General features: G+C 47.2%; 1 protein-coding gene across 1 annotated transcript in view; it reads left to right on the top strand.

The window, feature by feature from the left end:
• Positions 1-17,342, top strand: part of PSD2 (pleckstrin and Sec7 domain containing 2) — a 156,696-nt gene that overhangs the window by 104,840 nt on the left and 34,514 nt on the right. The window contains exon 7 of the mRNA XM_032801763.1: positions 9,608-9,666. Coding sequence (XP_032657654.1) covers positions 9,608-9,666 — 59 coding nt within the window. The remainder of the gene's footprint in view (positions 1-9,607; positions 9,667-17,342) is intronic.

Raw genomic sequence — 17,342 nt, 5'->3', positions numbered from 1 at the left:
TTAAGGGGCCTAGACCAGGAGTCTTTTAGTGCAGGGTGGGCAGCCTTTCACTCTCTACAGCCAGCCAGTCTGAGCCCAAGGGAGCAGGGCAGAACAGGTTGTCTCCTCCCACTTAACAGAGAGAAGCTTGCACAAGGCAGCTGTCTGCCTGCTGACCCCTCCCAGGCTAGTGGAGAAAGAGCTGCCTGGGAAAAAGGGCCGCTGGGGACAAGTTGGCTAAGGCCTGCCACTGGCCTGAATTACACCCCAGCTCCCAGAGGATGGCTGAAGCCCTGCTCCAGGGAGCGTGGGAATTATAACCCAGCTCCAGGAGACAGGGCTGGAGAGTCTGGAACTGGGGAGAGAGAGCCCATCTGAACCATATCCGTGGACCTTAGAGGCTAAAGATGAGAGTTTATTACTTTGTAGTTGAGTTAATAAATCAGAGCCCACACAAAGGGGGTGTCTGTTTGTAGTACTAGTGGCTGAGTAAATGACTGAAAGAAGGAAGAGGGAGTTGAAGGCAGTGCTCCTGTGAGCTACAAGGGGCTGCACTTGAGGGTTGTGCTCTGACACCTGCCCCGACACGGACCCCCCAGGAGCAGGAGGTAAGATCAATCTGCACAGTTCGTTGAGCTCTTGAAACTGCAGGCAAAGGCTTTTGGCATTGAACAGGGAACAGAGGTGGGCCATAGCTCATTCTCAGTGCATTGAGCTACTTGTTCCCCTGCCGCTCTTGCCTGGTGTGGGACATGCCATGCTGCTGAGCCCTTAGGTGATTCGCTGGTCGATACATGTACATGGAATAAGGCAAATGAAGTGTGAGGTTTTGTTCTGCTCTCTTTTGCAGAGCGTGCCCCTGTAGTGACCGAGGCCACAGACAGGAAAGAGAAGACAGTGTTGGGGCCGACGCTGCTACTTCTAACTGTGAAAGCAGCATTTTTTTCATCCGTGTTCTGTATGAAATGCAGCTGATACTGTTTTTAAAATCCTCCTGAGAACAATAAAAAGTTCCAAGCAGCAGCTGGTGACGAGACTCATTTGGAAACTGTCCCCTGTCCTTGCTTACTGGGCATTGGGCTGAGCTATGAAATCAGGTGCCACTGAGGGGACTGGTCACTGGGTAAGGCCCTGATCCAGCCAAGCACTTAAACACACGTGTTGCTTTAAGCACATGAGTTGACCCATTGACGGAGCTCATGCTTTGCTGGACTGGGGGGGCTGCCCAGTGCATCTGCTCCTGAACCATTCAGTCAGGGAGAGACTTTCCACTCACCTGAATGGCAGCAAGATCAAGCATTATGTGCGCAGGTCGGGGCGAAAGGTGCATGTAGCATTCATCTGTGTCCAGGCCAGGCACGGCTGTGGTACTTTGCTCAACTAGGCAGAGTGATTGCTCCTCATGGCAACCTCTAGGATGCTAGCTGTGTCCCACTCCCCCATCCTGCAATGGGCGTGCTTCCTCTGCATGTCAGGAAGCACTGGGGGTACCCAGATTTTTACAATATGGGTTAATAATTGAAGCTATCTGGTAGCAAAGCTGAGATGTACTTCCTACATTCCTCCTTCTCCTATGTGCTAATCGCTTTCCTCTGCAGCATGGGGCGTGGGGCACTTGCAGCTTTAAACCAGTGTATATGGTGGATTCTCTGTTACTTTAGGTCTTTAAACCATGGTGTGAGGACTTCAGTAACTCAGCCAGAGGTCAGGGTTCTATCACAGGAGGAGTGGGTGGGTGAGGTTCTGTGGTCTGCGATGTGCAGGAAGTCAGACTAGATGATCACGATGGTCCTTTCTGACCTTAAAGTCCATGAGGCAGTAAAGGTGACCTGGGACTCACACCGTGTGTGTGTATGTGTGTGTGTTTGAGCCCATTGTTATAGGTCTATGACATGAGGGCCATTTACATGGCAGCCATTAGGCCATCGTAAACACAGAATGACGACCTCACTGTACAGGATCAAGCAGAAGAACAGGCTGAGCATGGATGGGAAAAATCCCTTTTTTAAATACTCAGATCCTTAATAGCAGCAAAGGGCATTCAGGAAACTGCTTGCCAGCAATGGTTGTTCATATGTGAATGGTTTATTTATTCAGAGTCACTCTAGGGTGGGAGGCTCCCCAATAACATTGTAAAGCTGCCTTATTAAGGGGAACAGGCAGGATTCACCGCCAACTTGCTCATGGGGATGTAAATTACGTCTCCCATCACTCACCTGGGCCCTGTGCAGAAGGAGCATTGACCCAGGAATGAACCTGGGCCTATATACATATAAAAACCAGAGTCCTTCCTCATGTTACTGATAATGCCTGAAGAGTGACTTCCACTTACAACCTAGTTTCCTTCTCTCTCTTTAAAATATTTGATTCCTTTTTGCATTTTTCTCTATATGGGCAGTGAAAATAGGTTGGTCACTTTCACTTTTCTTTTAGACAGTTTTGTTTTCCGGCTCCCATCCGCTAGCAGGAGGCTGTAATGTTTGGCTCGAAGGAGCATATTTTATCTTAAGTTGAACAAATAATTAATTTTTTTCAGTTCAGTGGCTGAACTGAAATTTTTTGAAAATGTCAAAATGAATTATTTTCATTTTCCAAAAAAAATTTCCATTTTTTATTCAGCCAAAACAATTTGCCGATTCAACCCAAATATGTCACTAGTTTTCTTTGCTTGAAAAAATGCACAAATAAATAAATAAAATTGCCCAGATCTAGTTTTAAGATAGCTAAAAAGCATTTTTAATAATGAAACCATTTCTCTAAGGGTTTTATTATAACAAACTCCACCAGTGTCCATTCAAGCACTGACAGCATAAGGGCAGGTTGGAAATATTTTCCAAATCGGTAGTGTTGCCTAGCACACGCATGCCTGCACATCTGAATGTAACAAGCATATGCCCACTGAGCCCCACACAACTATATACACACACACCTACGCACTTTCCAGCAACACACCTGCATGCAGCACATACATACACACCTCCGATAGTTGCGCTGTCATAAATATAAAGGGAAGGGTAACCACCTTTCTGTATACAGTACTATAAAATCCCTCCTGTCCAGAGGCACAAAATCTTCTTATCTGTAAAGGGTTAAGAAGCTCAAGTAACCTGTCTGGCACCTGACCAAAAAGGACCAATAAGGGGACAAGATACTTTCAGATCCCCGGATATGAAAGTATTTTGTTCTGTCTGTTCCGCGTGGCTTTTGCTGGAGACAGATCAAGGAAGCAAGCAGTCCAACTCCTATAGAGTTAGTAAATATTTAGCAAGGAAATGTGTTAGATTATCTTTTGTTTTGGCCTGTGACTTTTCTCTGTGCTGGGGGCGGAATGTATATTCCTGTTTTTTTCTCATGTCAGGGTTCCCTCCCCACTTTGAACTTTAGGGTACAGATGAGGGGACCCGCATGAAAGACCCCTTAAGCTTATTTCTACCAGCTTAGGTTAAAACTTCCCCAAGGCACAAATTCTCCCTTGTACCTTGGATTAGGTAAACGCTGCCACCACCAAGTGATTCAAACAAAGAATCAGGGAAAGGACCACTTGGAGTCCTATTTCACCAAAATATCCCCCCAAACCCCAACACCCCCTTTCCTGGGGAGGCTTGAGAATAAACAAGATGAGCACAGACCAGCCTTGGTTGTTTGATTTTTTTTAGGATATTAAAAAAAAACCAATCAGATTCTTAAAAAAGACAGAACTTTGTTAGAAAGAAAAAGGGTAAAAGGAGTACCTCTGTAAGATCAGAATGGAAGATAATCTCACAGGCAATCAGATTCAAAACAAAGAGGATTTCCCTCTAGGCAAAACCTTAAAGATACAAAAAGGAAAAAACAGGAATACACATTCCCCCACCCAGCACAGAGAAATTCGCAAGCCAAAACAAAAGGTAATCTAATGTATTTCCTTGCTAAATACTTACCAACACTACAGAAGTTGGATTGCTTGGTTCCTTGATCTGTCTCCAGCAAAAGCCACATGGAACAGACAGAACAAAGCCTTTCCCTGACTCCCCTCCAGATTTGAAAGTATCTTGTGCCCTTATTGGTCCTTTTGGTCAGGTGCCTGCCAGGTTACTTGAGCATCTTATCCCTTTACAGGTAAGAGAATTTTGTGCCTCTGGTCAGGAGGGATTTTATAGTACTGTATATAGAAAGGAAGGTATCCTTCCCTTTATATTTATGACACGCACACACACGTATAGCCACCCAGACACAGGTTAGTGCACACATATCTGCATACGTGTGCAAACACACCTACCCATTGACAGAGCCCTGCATCACACACAAGAATGCACACGCACACGCCTGCACCCCCCTACACACACACAGGCTGCCAGGGTTAGAAATGAGGCCATTTGGTTGCTGTCAGCAGGCAGCTCAGAAATGCCAATTGTTCTTTTTCCCCTTTGGTTTTGAATATGCCAATTGCAGCTGAAAAGTTAATTTTCAAATCTGCCTCCAGCTTCCAGAACAGCAGAAGTGCTTAGTACCACATGGGCTTCCCCATTGCTCTGCTGAGCAGAATGGGCACAAGCTATTGTGAAGTCACAGCAATCTCATTGCTTTGATTGGTGCTGTTCCAATTTGGGTATTTTTATAATCCATTTCTTTGGATTCAGAGGGGGTGCGGGTGTTGATTTCTTCTGCTGGGCTTGGCAGAGGTTTTCCCTTGTGTTTGCACTTGGGAATGTTCCTGGAGCTCTCAAATCCAGGCCAAATCCAGAAGGCTCCACTCAGGTTTTCCCCAACCCCAGCTCAGACACAGTCACATTGCCTTCAGCAGGAGTCTGCCTGCATCTGGTGGGAATGCAAGCTGAGTAAAGAGCTCAGGATTTGGCTCCAGGATCCCAGCATTATGGAGACAGCAAATCCCTTCTCACTAATGGGGCAGTAAGGAGCTTGGCTGTGCACTGTGAGGCCTGGTCTACACTGGGGGGCAGGGTCGATGTAAGATACGCAACTTCAGCTATGGGAATCTTATTTCTACTTACCTCCCGTCCTCACGGCGTGGGATCAACCTCCGCAGCTCCCCCTGTTGACTCCACTACCGCCGCTCGCCCTGGTAGAGTACTGGAGTCAACGGGAGCGCGTTCGGGGATCAATATATCGCGTCTAGATGAGACGCGATATATCGATCCCCGATAAACCGATCGCTACCCACCAATCCAGCGGGTATGGTAGACATACCCTGATTTCATCACAATCAAAGAAATGATCGAAGGAGGAAGATCTCCCTCGCCAATGCCCTCTTCACAGGGAGGTTTATTCCAGCTCCTGGATGCTGGTGATGCTGTTTAACCACAAAGAACTGGACTGCAGCGGCCCAAGCAATCCCATCATACCACTACTCCATGCAAGGACTGGGCACAATGACACTCCCTTTACTTCCAAGGCAATGGGAGCCACTCCCTTCTCATGCCCATGGGGCACACTGAGCATCCTAAGAGATGCACCTCATCCCTCTGTTCAACAAGGAACTCCGGCAGGTACCATACCTACTCGAGCTCCCCATGAGGCCAGGCAGGTCTGGGCACCACCTCCCAGCGTGCAGCTGTTGGCAAACTCAGCCTGGCCTTAAGAGTTAACTCACATAGCTGGACATGAGGGGTGAATATACAAGGGACGTTCCCTGTTTGAGCCAGAAAACTCAGGGTTTGTTCAGGCAGATGGAGGAAGTGGTGGCCAAAGAAGCCAGAGAAGGCGGGGCTAAAGAAGAAATTCTGCCTCCCTTGCATGGGCCATGACTCCACCTCCTCTCCACACCTTTATGGCACATGAAGAGAACTGGCCACGTGGTCAGGGATGCGCTTAAACCCTGACACTGTGTAGTGCACAGTTGGGGGAGTTGCACTGGCCCCTGTGCAGGTGGCACTCTGCCTCTTAAATAGCAACAGGTCCCCAGGACCTGATGGTACCAGTCTAGTGATTGAGAAGGCTCTGGAGAAGATGCTGCTGACCGAAGTACACAATCTCGTTTGAAGCAGCCTCTCCAAAGGGGGCTGGAGGGACACCACCTATCTGTAAAAAGAATACGTAGGGCCAGCAAGGGAATCCCAGAGCAAGTACAAACAGTAGCAACAGAGTTACAAACACTGAGAGGGTCATGGTATAATGGGCCAAGCCAGCTTGGCTTCTGCAAAAGAATATTGTGACTGGCTCATACGCTCCTCAAACTCTTCGTTTGTTCTGACAAAATAGGGAGTGAGGAACAATAGGCGGATATAATTTATTTCAGTTTCAAAAAGCCTGTGACAAAGTCCCTCTGAAGAGATCACTAATGAAGTGAAGTCGCAGGGTTAGTGGTGATGTTTGGAAACAGTCCAAGGGACAGAAAACAGAGAGTGGGAATAAATAATCCATTTTCATACTGGAAGGAGTTAGCACCGGGGTCCCACGTGGCTCTATACCAGGATTTGGGTCCCATAATATACTTATTAATGATCTGGGAAACAGGGATGAGCAATGAGGCAGCAAAAATAGCAGCTGGCACCAAATGATTGAGGTTAGTCAAACCCAAAGAGGGACTTCTGAGGGACCTACCCTAGCAAGGTGAATGAGCAGCCGTGTGGCCATGGAAATTCACAGCTGACAAATGCAGAGTCATCCAGACTGGAAGAAAGATTCTGAATCATTCAGACCCCCATCCGGGTACTAATTTAACACTCAGGAGAAACTCCTGGGCACTGCTGTGACCAGCTTAGCGATGACTTCTGCCCAATATGCAGTGAGGATCCAAAAAGCAATCAAACATTAGGGGGTATAAAAAATGAGAGATACACAGTGATGCTGGGGGTATTACAGTGCTGTTACAGAAGGGTTACCTGACCCTAGAGCCAGATAACATTAGCAAGCTGGACTTTATGCTAAGACCACTGAAATTATTAATGTTAGAGATAAAGTTTCTTGACACCTTAAATGACTGCTTCTTGGAGCAGCTGGTCATGGAACCTACAAGGGGAGAGGCAATTCTTGATTTAGTCCTAAGTGGAGCACAGGATCTAGTCCAAGAAGTGAATATAGCTGATAATAATAGTGACCATAATATAATTTAATTTAACATCCCTGTGGCAAGGAAAACACCACAGCAGCCCAACACTGTAGCATTTAATTTCAGAAAGGGGAGCCACACAGAAATGAGGAAGTTAGTTAAACAGAAATTAAAAGGTACAGTGCCAAAAGTGAAATCCCTACAAGATGCGTGGAAACTTTTTAGAGACATCATAACAGAGACTCAACTTAAATGTATATCCTAAATTAAAAAACACAGTAAGAGAACCAAAAAAGTGCCACCGTGGCTAAACAACAAAGTAAACGAAGCAGTGAGAGACAAAAAGGCATCCTGTAAAAAGTGGAAGTTAAATCCTAATGAGGAAAATAGAAAGGAGCATAAACTTTGGCAAGTGAAGTGTAAAAATATAATTATGAAGGCCCAAAAAGAATTTGAAGAACAGCTAGCCAAAAACTCAAAAAGTAATAGCAAAAAAATGTACATCAGAAGCAGGAAGCCTGCTACATAACCAGTGGGACCACTGAACGATCGAGATGCTAAAGGAGCACTCAAGGACGATAAGGCCATTGTAGAGCAACTAAATGAATGCTTAGCCTCAGTCTTCATGGCTGAGGATGTGAGGGAGATTCCAAAGCCTGAGGCATTCTTTTTAGGTGACAAATCTGAGGAACTGTCCAAGATTGAGGTGTCATTAGAGGAGGTTTTGGAACAAGTTGATAAATTAAACAGTAATAAGTCACCAGGACCAGATGGTATTCACCCAAGAATTCTGAAGGAACTCAGATATGAAATTGCAGAACTACTAACTGTGGTATGTAACCTATCATTTAAATCTTCTTTTGTGCCAAATGACTGGAGGATAGCTAATGTGATGCCAATTCTTAAAAAGGGCTCCAGAGATGATCCTGACAATTACAGGCAAGTAAGCCTGATTTCAGTACCAGGCAAACTGGTCGAAACTATAGTAAAGAACAATTGTCAGATATATAGTTGAACATAATTTGTTGGGGAAGAGTCAACATGGTTTTTGTAAAGGGAAATCATGCCTCACCAATCTACTAGAATTCTTTGAGAGGGTCAACAAGCAAGTGGACAAAGTGGATCCAGTGGATATAGCGTACTTTGATTTTTAGAAAGCCTTTGACAAGGTCGCTCACCAAAGGCTCTTAAGCAAAGTAAACTGTCATGGTAAGCTGTCAACTCTCATGGATTGGTAACTGGTTAAAAGATAGGAAACAAAGGGTAGGAATAAATGGTCAGTTTTCAGAATGGAGAGAGGTAAATAGTGTCTGTACTAGCACCAGTGCTGTTCAACATATTCATAAGTTATCTGTAAAAAGGGATAAACGGTGAGGTGGCAAAATTTGCAGATAATACAAAACTACTCAAGATACTTAAGTCCCAAGCAGACCACAAAAAGCTACAAAGGGTTCGCACAAAACTGGGTGACTGGGCAACAAAACGGCAGATGAAATTCAATGTTGATAAATGCAAAGTAATGCACATTGGAAAACATGATCCCAACTATATATATAAAATGATCTGGTCTAAATTAGCTGTTATGGGGTTGGACTAGATGACCTCCTGAGGTCCCTTCCAACCCTGATATTCTATGATTCTAAGAGAGAGATCTTGGAATAATTGTGGATAGTTGTCTGAAAACATCTACTTAATGTTCAGCAGCAGTTTAAAAAGCTAACAATCTTTGGAATCATTAAGAAAGGGATAGATGATAAGACAAAAATATCACATTGTCACTATATCTATCTATGGTACACACACATCTTGAATAGTGCATGCAGATGTGGTCCTGTGGCCATCTCAAAAAAAGATATATTGGAATTGGAAAAGGTTCAGAAAATGGCAACAAAAATGATTGGGGGTATGAAACGGCTTCTATATGAGGAGAGATTAATGATTGGGACTTCTCAGTTTGGAAAAGGGACAACTAAGGGGGGATATGATACAGGTCTATAAAATCATGACTGATGTGGAGAAAGTAAATAGGAAAGTGTTATTTACTCCTTATCATAACACAAGCACTAGGGGTCACCAAATGAAATTAATAGTCAAAAGGAAGTATTTCTTCACCTGTGGAGTCAACCTGTGGAACCCCTTGTCAGATGATTTTGTGAAGGCCAAAAGCATAACAGGATTCAAAAAACAACTAGATAAGTTCGTGGAGAATAGGTTCATCAATGGCTGTTAGTCAGAATGGGCAGGGATGGTGTCCCTAGCCTCGGGTTTTGTCAGAAGCTGGGAATGGCTGACAGGGGATGGATCACTGGATGATTACCTGTTCTATTCATTCCCCTTGGGGCACCTGGCATTGGCCACTATTGCAAGACAGGATACTGGGCTAGATGGACCTTTGGTCTGATCTAGTACGGCTGTTCTTATGTTCTTATGTAACAAGCCCACTATATACCCTCTCACTGGACCCAGCAGCACTGCTGCGTGTATTGTTAAATCCAACAGCATGAAAACTTTTACAAAAAGCCACAGTTTGTCTCCCCTTCGCACTGGGGGAGCTGAGGTGATAGAGGGGTTGAGGTGCTCTGAGGACAACGGTCTGGAGAGCGCTAATTAAGAGCCATTTGCTTTTGTTGTGTGTTTCAGATGGGATTCATACACTGACCTGTGCCCTGATGTTGCTAAACACAGATCTTCATGGCCATGTAAGTAGAGCTTATCAAGGTCTCCTTCCTTTTTTCCTTCCTTCCCAAGTTTCTGCTGTTCATTGGGCCATGCTGCCGGAGTTCCTGAGAAGCAGGGTGCGTCGGAAGAGATCACTCTGGCGTTTCCAAGGTGAGACTCTAGAGACCAGGCCAAGTGAATGCCCAGCAGTGCCTGAAAGACAGCCCTGGAGACAGATCCTCTGTTTGTGTCAAGCCCCACTTAAGCCAATGGCAAACTTCCCATTGGCTTCACTGGGGCCCTTTTGGAATAGTACAGGTCCAGGCCAGACAGTGTCAGTGCACCTTTGTTCCCAGTCTTCCCCGCCGGGGAAGGATCCTCTGGAGCCGGGGGCAGTGGGACATTGGCTCCCCTTGACCATTCACTCCTGGGGTTGAGCTGAGATTGCCATTGATTGGGGGATGGTTGTTACGATGGAGGCACCTGAGGCTAAATTCACCCCAGCTGGTTCTCTATTGACCTCAGCAGAGTTCCCTCCATGCACGAGTCTGATCTCTGCTCTCCAGGACCTGGACTGAGACCCTTCCCCCAGCTCATGTCACACAGCACCATGCACTGAGCACTGTGAAATGCATTGGGTCACCTCCCACAGCAAAGCATGCTGCAGCAGGATGGCAGGGTATAGGGGACCCAGGCCGTTGGAGGCAAGGCTGGTCTGACAACGGCAAGATGGTATTTAGGGTGATTTCACCCAGTGCCAAATGATTCCTAGTGCTGCACAAGGTCAGAAATGAGCATCTTCACAGCCAGGCCATCTATGAGAGGGGAAACCTAACTGACTGTAGGGGAGTAGCATTTAAAAACAGGGAGCCCAGGAAATACACAGAAAAATGACTGGCATCCCAATCCTACCCCATTAAGGGAACGGTCCTGTTACCTTTGACTCCAGCAGGAGCACGATCCTGGGACACAGGGTGTTGTCAGCATTATTAGTCTACCCCTTAGCTGCTCTCCTCATGGCATTGCTGATCTGACCCCAAGCCTGTATGTCACACAGGGGCACAGCGTGAAGAAATGCCTGTGGGCAATGAGTCTCAAATCAGGCTTCATTCAGCTCTCCTAGGAGGAGAGAGTTGTAGGCTCTGGATTCCCTTTGACACGCATGAATCTCCGGACATCCTGTAGGGGCTGTTCACATGCAGGTCTGTGCTCTGCACAGCTGTTACAGTTGAAACCACATTGCCAATTGCTCGTTTGGCTGCCACTGGCCCTGGCCCCTCCCACCATGGGTCAGGATTCCCCACCTTCCTTTATTCATAGGTAGGGGGACGGATAGCAAGTCTGAGAAATCGGCACACAGGCAATAGGTGCCGATATAAGACAAAGCCTTGAAGCCTTGAATATCAGGACTATCCCTATAAAATCAGGATGTTTAGTCACCCTACCCATGTGTTTTAATCACGAGGGGGGGAGGGCGGGCTGATTGCCCTAGTCCCTAGAGTGAGCCCAGAGAGCCTGCACACCCCACATGCATAGACTGGCAGAGGCCAAGCACAGCTTCACCCCTGTGCAGCCCCATGGATGGCAGTCATGCCCAAGGGGCCAGGCAGGGGGCTGGAGAGATGTATCCATGAGCCAGCTCCTCCCACACACTAGCTCGCAGCAATAGCAAGGCTTGCCAGGAAAGGGATGGTGCCTCTGAAGGCACCCCCGAAGGGAGGCATCTCCTTAGTACTCAAAGTGCACAGTCTGGCCCTTAGATCTTTAATTAGCTTTCTACATGCAAATCTCCATGTCCTGCTCCCGTGTGAACCTCTCCTCAGTGGGGCGAATCCAGCTGGGAGCTAAGCTGCCCTCCCTTGCAGAGCTTGTAGGTGCAGTGCTGTGTGTCTCAGCGGACCATGCAGGTGCTGGGGGTGAGGGCTGTGACCAAGGCATTACCAGGAGCGGGCCAGGCTCGCCTGGAGTGCAGTCACCAGCCTGGTGCTCTGGCCTTTCAGCTGGGTGGTGAGTTCTCGCACCCATGTTCTCAGCATGCGGTGGTGAGGACCAGGCATTTGCACCACCACTGCCCCTACAATGAGCCATCTGGCTACAAACGCTCATTGATGGCAGGATCACAGCCGCCCTCTGCCACTGAGCCTGGGGGGAGAGGAGTGAGCGCTACCCCCAATGGCATCCATAGGGCCTCACAGACCACAGCCCGAGCAGCCCATTCCGATGGATGCTGTTCTGTTGCACCCGCCGCTCCCTCCTTCACACACATGCTGCTCGCGGGATGATTATTAGTTTGAATGTGTGCGTTTTTAGGGCCAGATCAGATTTGGCTGCAATTCTGACAGAGACACTCCTGTGGCCAGCCTCACCCATGTGCTGAGAGGAGGTTTCTTCCTGCCCCTCAAGCTGGGAGGACAAGGAAATAATGTCCTTCAGATGGAGTGAGGCTGGAGAAGTCTAGACTGAGCTAGCAGCCCAATGGATTTTCAGCTTCAATCACAGACCAGCATAAGGTTGAGAGAGAGGTTTAAGGCTGTCAGGCTCCTGGGTGCCATGGGGGGTCATGGATTAAAATTGAGTGGCGCTATGACCCCATTTACCTGGGTAGGACACCCCACCTTTGCATCCCTTCTGGCACCCAGGGGCCTCGGGCATCCCCAGCCCCCGAGGAGAAGTGGAGACAGGGGCTCCAGACACTCCCAGTCTGCAGGAGGGTGGGAGGACTGGATCATTTTGGTGCTTCCTGGGGAAGCGGAGATGCAGAAGAAGGATGGGGGCTGGGGCTCCCAGAACTGCCTGGCCCCTGGTGGAGGTGGTGCTCTTCAGCATGACTGCCAGGGGCGGCTCCAGGCCCCAGCATGCCAAGTGCGTGCTTGGGGTGCAAGCCACGGGGGGCGCTCTGCTGGTGCCACGAGGGCGGCAGACAGGCTGCCTCCTGTGGCTTGCTGCGGAGGGTCCTTTGGTCCCGTGGCTTCGGTGGACCTCCCGCAGGCACGCCTGCGGGAGGTCCGCCAAAGCCGTGGGACCAGCAGACCCTCTGCAGGCAAATTGCTGGAGGCAGCCTGCCTGCCGTGCTTGGGGCGGCAAAATCCCTAGAACAGCTCCTGATGACCGCATCGCTGTGGAGGATCTTGCGCCTGGGTGTGAGGCAGGGAGAGCTCAGAGCTGGATGCAGATAACATGGGGGGAAGAGCGCAGGGCTGGGTGTTGAGCAGCTGGAGTGAGGGGTGTGCGGAGCTGGAGGGAGGGGGAGTAGATGTGGCTGAGGGCAGTGGGAACTGTGGGGGAGACAGCACGGGGCAGGGCAGGGAAGGAAGAGCTCTGGGCCCTCGCCTTAGGAAAATTCTGGCTGCAGCCCTTTCTGGGATGGAGGTGCATCCGGCAGCATAGGGCAGGTGAAAGGCCTGAGAAGCAATTGACGTACCACAGGGCTTCAGCCTGCCATGAAACAGATAAGCCAGGCAGGAGGGTATTTAAACAGGGTCACAGGACACAGGTAAAAAATAATGGGCAAGATCCTGCTTAGCCCTGCGTCCCCAGCAGCACAAGGGCAGCTGGCATGTTGCATGGCCACCCTCAACCTCCCATCCACCAGGGCAATTGCAGGTGCCATTTTCTCTGCTCCATGCTCAGCTGTATTCCGTGGGGGGCTGCTATGCCCAACTTTATGGTACCCCACTGTCATGAGGACACTGAAATGTGTGAGCAACCTGAACAATTTTCTCGGAATCCAATCCAAGCCATCAGCTAGAGCCCCGCTTGGCTTAGCAATGACACGGCCAAGCTTCCAGCAGCACAATGACTAGATGCTAGAGAAAGAGAGAGGCTTTGAAGCCCTGATGTCAAAGCTATGTCTAAAATAAACTACAGAGAAAAAAGAAATTGCAGTGCAACAGAGACACAAGCAGCACAAACAGCAAATGTCTCATTGCCCTCCTTTAGCAAGAGTCCCTAACAGAATGTGTGTAGCGCCCTGCATTACAAGGCTACCATAAATAACATTCTGGGATCTCCCAAGGCTGGCAGGACTGACCTACTGGTCTCCAAGAGTAGAGTATGTGTTGTACATCATGGATACCATTACATTAGTCATCGGCTAGATTTCCAGATGTCCCATCAGGAAAATAAATATGCACTGAGCATGGGGTTTCATGCTCTTTAATCTGGGTTTGGAACAGGATTGTGCAAGAACAGCACATCTCACAAATTCTTTGTCTGAACTGAGTACAACTGGTCAACTTTCTTTTTCATCAAAGCATTCTTTCCCCCCAACCAAAACTGGCTTTCCAGCCAAAACATAAAATTCCCTTTCAGTCAAAATATTTCTGTTTTTTGATGAAAAACCAATCCCTCTAAAATTTTACAGAAAATGGGAAGTTTTTCAAAGAGCCAAAACACTTGCATTTGTGGCTTTTCACAGGGAAAATGTTCATCATAAATTTCAAAAGCAACATTTTTTTCTAACTGTCCAGGGACAACAACTGATATTTTGTGATCGGCTGTAAAAATGAGGATCAATGTGAGTTTCCTGGGCTAAGGAGGTTTCCCTTCGCTGTGGAAGTTCTTTTCTATATTTTTTTGCATGTGTGACATTAATTTCTTCTTCTCCTTCTTCTCCTCCTTTTTTCCTCCTTCTGCTCCTGGATCCTCTCTTTCTGCTCTTTAACCCTTTGCCAGGTGGTAAGTGCAGTGATTGTAGTGCTTTGCTTAAAGTATTGGCATTTGATTTGGTTTTTTCCTGTGTAAGAAGTCCTTTTGTGTGTGTGGATACGTATGTGATTGTGCATTACAACAATGTAGTTTAAAAAATATCTGAATTACATGTATTTCTGGAGGGGGTGTGTGATTCCCTGCTACATTCCAGAGGCCCAGTCCTGCTTCTGTTGAATGAAATCAGTGGCAGAACTCCCATAGACTTCAACAGCAACAAGATTCCTCAAACTAAAATGCTATTGATCACGCATCAGCATCTGGGTTCCTCTCACTGATATTCACAGCAGCCACTCTGACACCCCATCACAGCAGACCCTAAAAACACGTTGAATGTTTCTCACAGTCTACATTCCTTTCAGTGAGTCAAAAATCTTCTTTTGACGAAGAACCACTCAGTACAACAGTTTTCTAGGGGCAGGGACGTTTCTAAATACATTAATAACAAACCAAAGATTCATAGACATTTCTCATTTTAAAATAAATGCTAAGGGAGGCAGAATATGTGATTTGATCTGCCTCCTTCTTTCTAACTGTTTGGTTACAGGTGCTGTAACACCACCACTGGAGACGTGTTGCAACATATTACTGCACATTGCTGAGAGGTGGGAGAGATTGTGAAATCCCACTTGCTTGGAAAGGGTTAACCCCAGCTGGTTGCTGGAGCAGGTGCAGTGTAGTGAGCCTGAATTGATAAGTGCTGGACACACTTGGGTCATGTTTTCAAGCTTTTCTCTGTAACCGAAACATATTTTTGTAACAACACCTGAGTTTTTCAGATAATCACATGACTTTTGTAGCTGGGGCTTTAAGAGAAATACCAAATAATGGGAGCCTTATGATAAAATGAGAATTGGCAACACCGCAATATGACTTTGCTGTTGGCTACTTCAGTTCCTGAGATCTTCTGGAAAGGAGCTAGCTACAGGATGCAGGAGACCTCTTGGGTTCTGTCTGCAATGGCGTCACAACCTTCTCATGCATGACTGCTAGTTATTATTACACCTGGGTCAAGGCTTTTAGCCAAAACATAAAAATAATGAATAAGTATCACAGTGTTGCTGCATCTTGCAGTTTTATTAAAACCTTCATAATATTTCATGTGTTTTTTTCTTAAAGCCCCAGCTCCTGGAGTCATATAATGACAGGATAATCTCAGCTTTCATGGATAAAAGTGGTTGCAGAGCAAAGCTTGAAAACGTGACCCCTAAAAGCTCAAAAATTATCCCCTCCCCCACATTAGTGTTCTTTTAAAATCTCGTGATTGTTAAACCAATCTCATGATTTGGGGTGTCTGATTCATGACTTTTGAACTGGGATTGGCAGTTCTGCAGTGTCAAAACAATAGGAAATCTGCACCCCTTTGAGATTGGACCTTGCATTCCTACATCATCCAGGGTCTGAGCTTAGGCTTGATGAAGCCAGAGCCTGATCTTGCAAGCTTAATGCAGGCCAATCCCCTAATGAAAGCAACGAAAGTTTTGCCTGCATGAAGCCTGCAGGATTGGACCCTCTGTCCAAATGGTTTGGTTTCTCCAGTCTAGCTTGTGAGCAGTTTGGGGCAGGAACTTTACCTTCTTCAGGTTGGTTTTGTGTGGCATTGTGGCACACCAATGGCACTGAGCAACTAATGAATCATAAAATAATGGGGCTGTTTTTTTCAAAATGTTAGGCATGCAAATGCATGTGCAAAATACACAGCTATTTTGCACCGGCAGCCGCCACTGTTGTGCATGCAAACTGGGTGATTGAATGTGCCTAATTCACCTAATCAGTCATTTGCATGCACAATGATCTGATTTGGAGAGGAGTCATCATTCAGTATCTGGGTGTCATTTAGTTTTTCCATAGATAGATGTAAATCTAGAGTAACTCCATCACCTCAGTGGAGTCACACTGATGTCATACTGGTGTAAACAAAGTAGGAGGCGATTCAGGCACTTTGTTTATTGCAGTCCTTGTGAGTGAACGCTGACTAGTCCTTGGGCCAAATCCTGACTCCTGCACAAAGCCCATGTAAATGGACCATGCACAGAAGTTCTCCAAGGAGTGGAATCCCTATGCACCCAGGCCACACAACAGCAGAGCCACTTTGTCAGGACTACCACAGCCTTCGGGCTGAAATAACGTCCATGGTCCCTGCATTCCCCATTAGCAAGGGGGTTTGGACAGTGGATCCATATAGCTCCACACCCATCCATCCTTGGCTCCCAACCTTTCAGCCTCTTATGAGGTGGCACAGGGAGTGCTGCTGCCTCTGTGGCTGGAGCCTCAGTCTCATGGCCTTTGAGGCCATCTGTGGGTCTGTATTTCCCAGGCTGCTCCTGAACTCTTCCTTAGAGATGCTAATCTTGGTGAAGACCTCACTAATTTCCCCATCATCCCTTACAATACAGGCAGAAGCAGGTACCGTAATTACACATCCGAGCCTCACTGCCCTGTTCCATCTTTCTCTCCTTCCCTGTGTGCAGTAGAACACTGCACAGAACACAGGTTTTTTGCTGCTAGTGCTTTTGCTGAGGAGGCAGCAGGGTCCAGTGCAGAGATCTGAGTCCTAGTCCCAATTTGCCCATCACCTTTCCATGGGACCTCCAGCAAGTCACTTCCCAGTTCTATGCCTCTGTTTCCTCACCTATAAAATGGGGATGAAGACCCTGACCTGCTGTAGTGTCATGCTTTCAGAGCGCCTGCTGAGAAAAGCTATAGAAGCCAGATATTCGGCTGGAGTAAATCAGCATAACTCCACCGCTTTCCATGAGCATTTTGGGAAAAGCCAAGACAGCCATTTAAACCCATCCCTTCTAACTCAACATCAGCATTGAACCCAATCTGCCATGTGCAGCTGCTCTAAAAGAATTGCTGTGAAGAGGAAATGGCACATTACAGATGGTGCAATGCCAGCTAGAACAGAGGGCTACTGGGTACCAACCACAGGGCAGACTGTTCAAACCCAGGGCACAAACCCTAAGTTGGCTGTGAGTTCTAAACTTAGATTTCTCCAAGCAGCATT

Source organism: Chelonoidis abingdonii, chromosome 7 (genome assembly GCF_003597395.2).
Source record: "Chelonoidis abingdonii isolate Lonesome George chromosome 7, CheloAbing_2.0, whole genome shotgun sequence".
Lineage (NCBI taxonomy): Eukaryota > Metazoa > Chordata > Testudines > Testudinidae > Chelonoidis > Chelonoidis abingdonii.
Note: the sequence above shows the minus strand (reverse complement) of the source record. Positions and strands in the feature narration are given on the sequence as shown.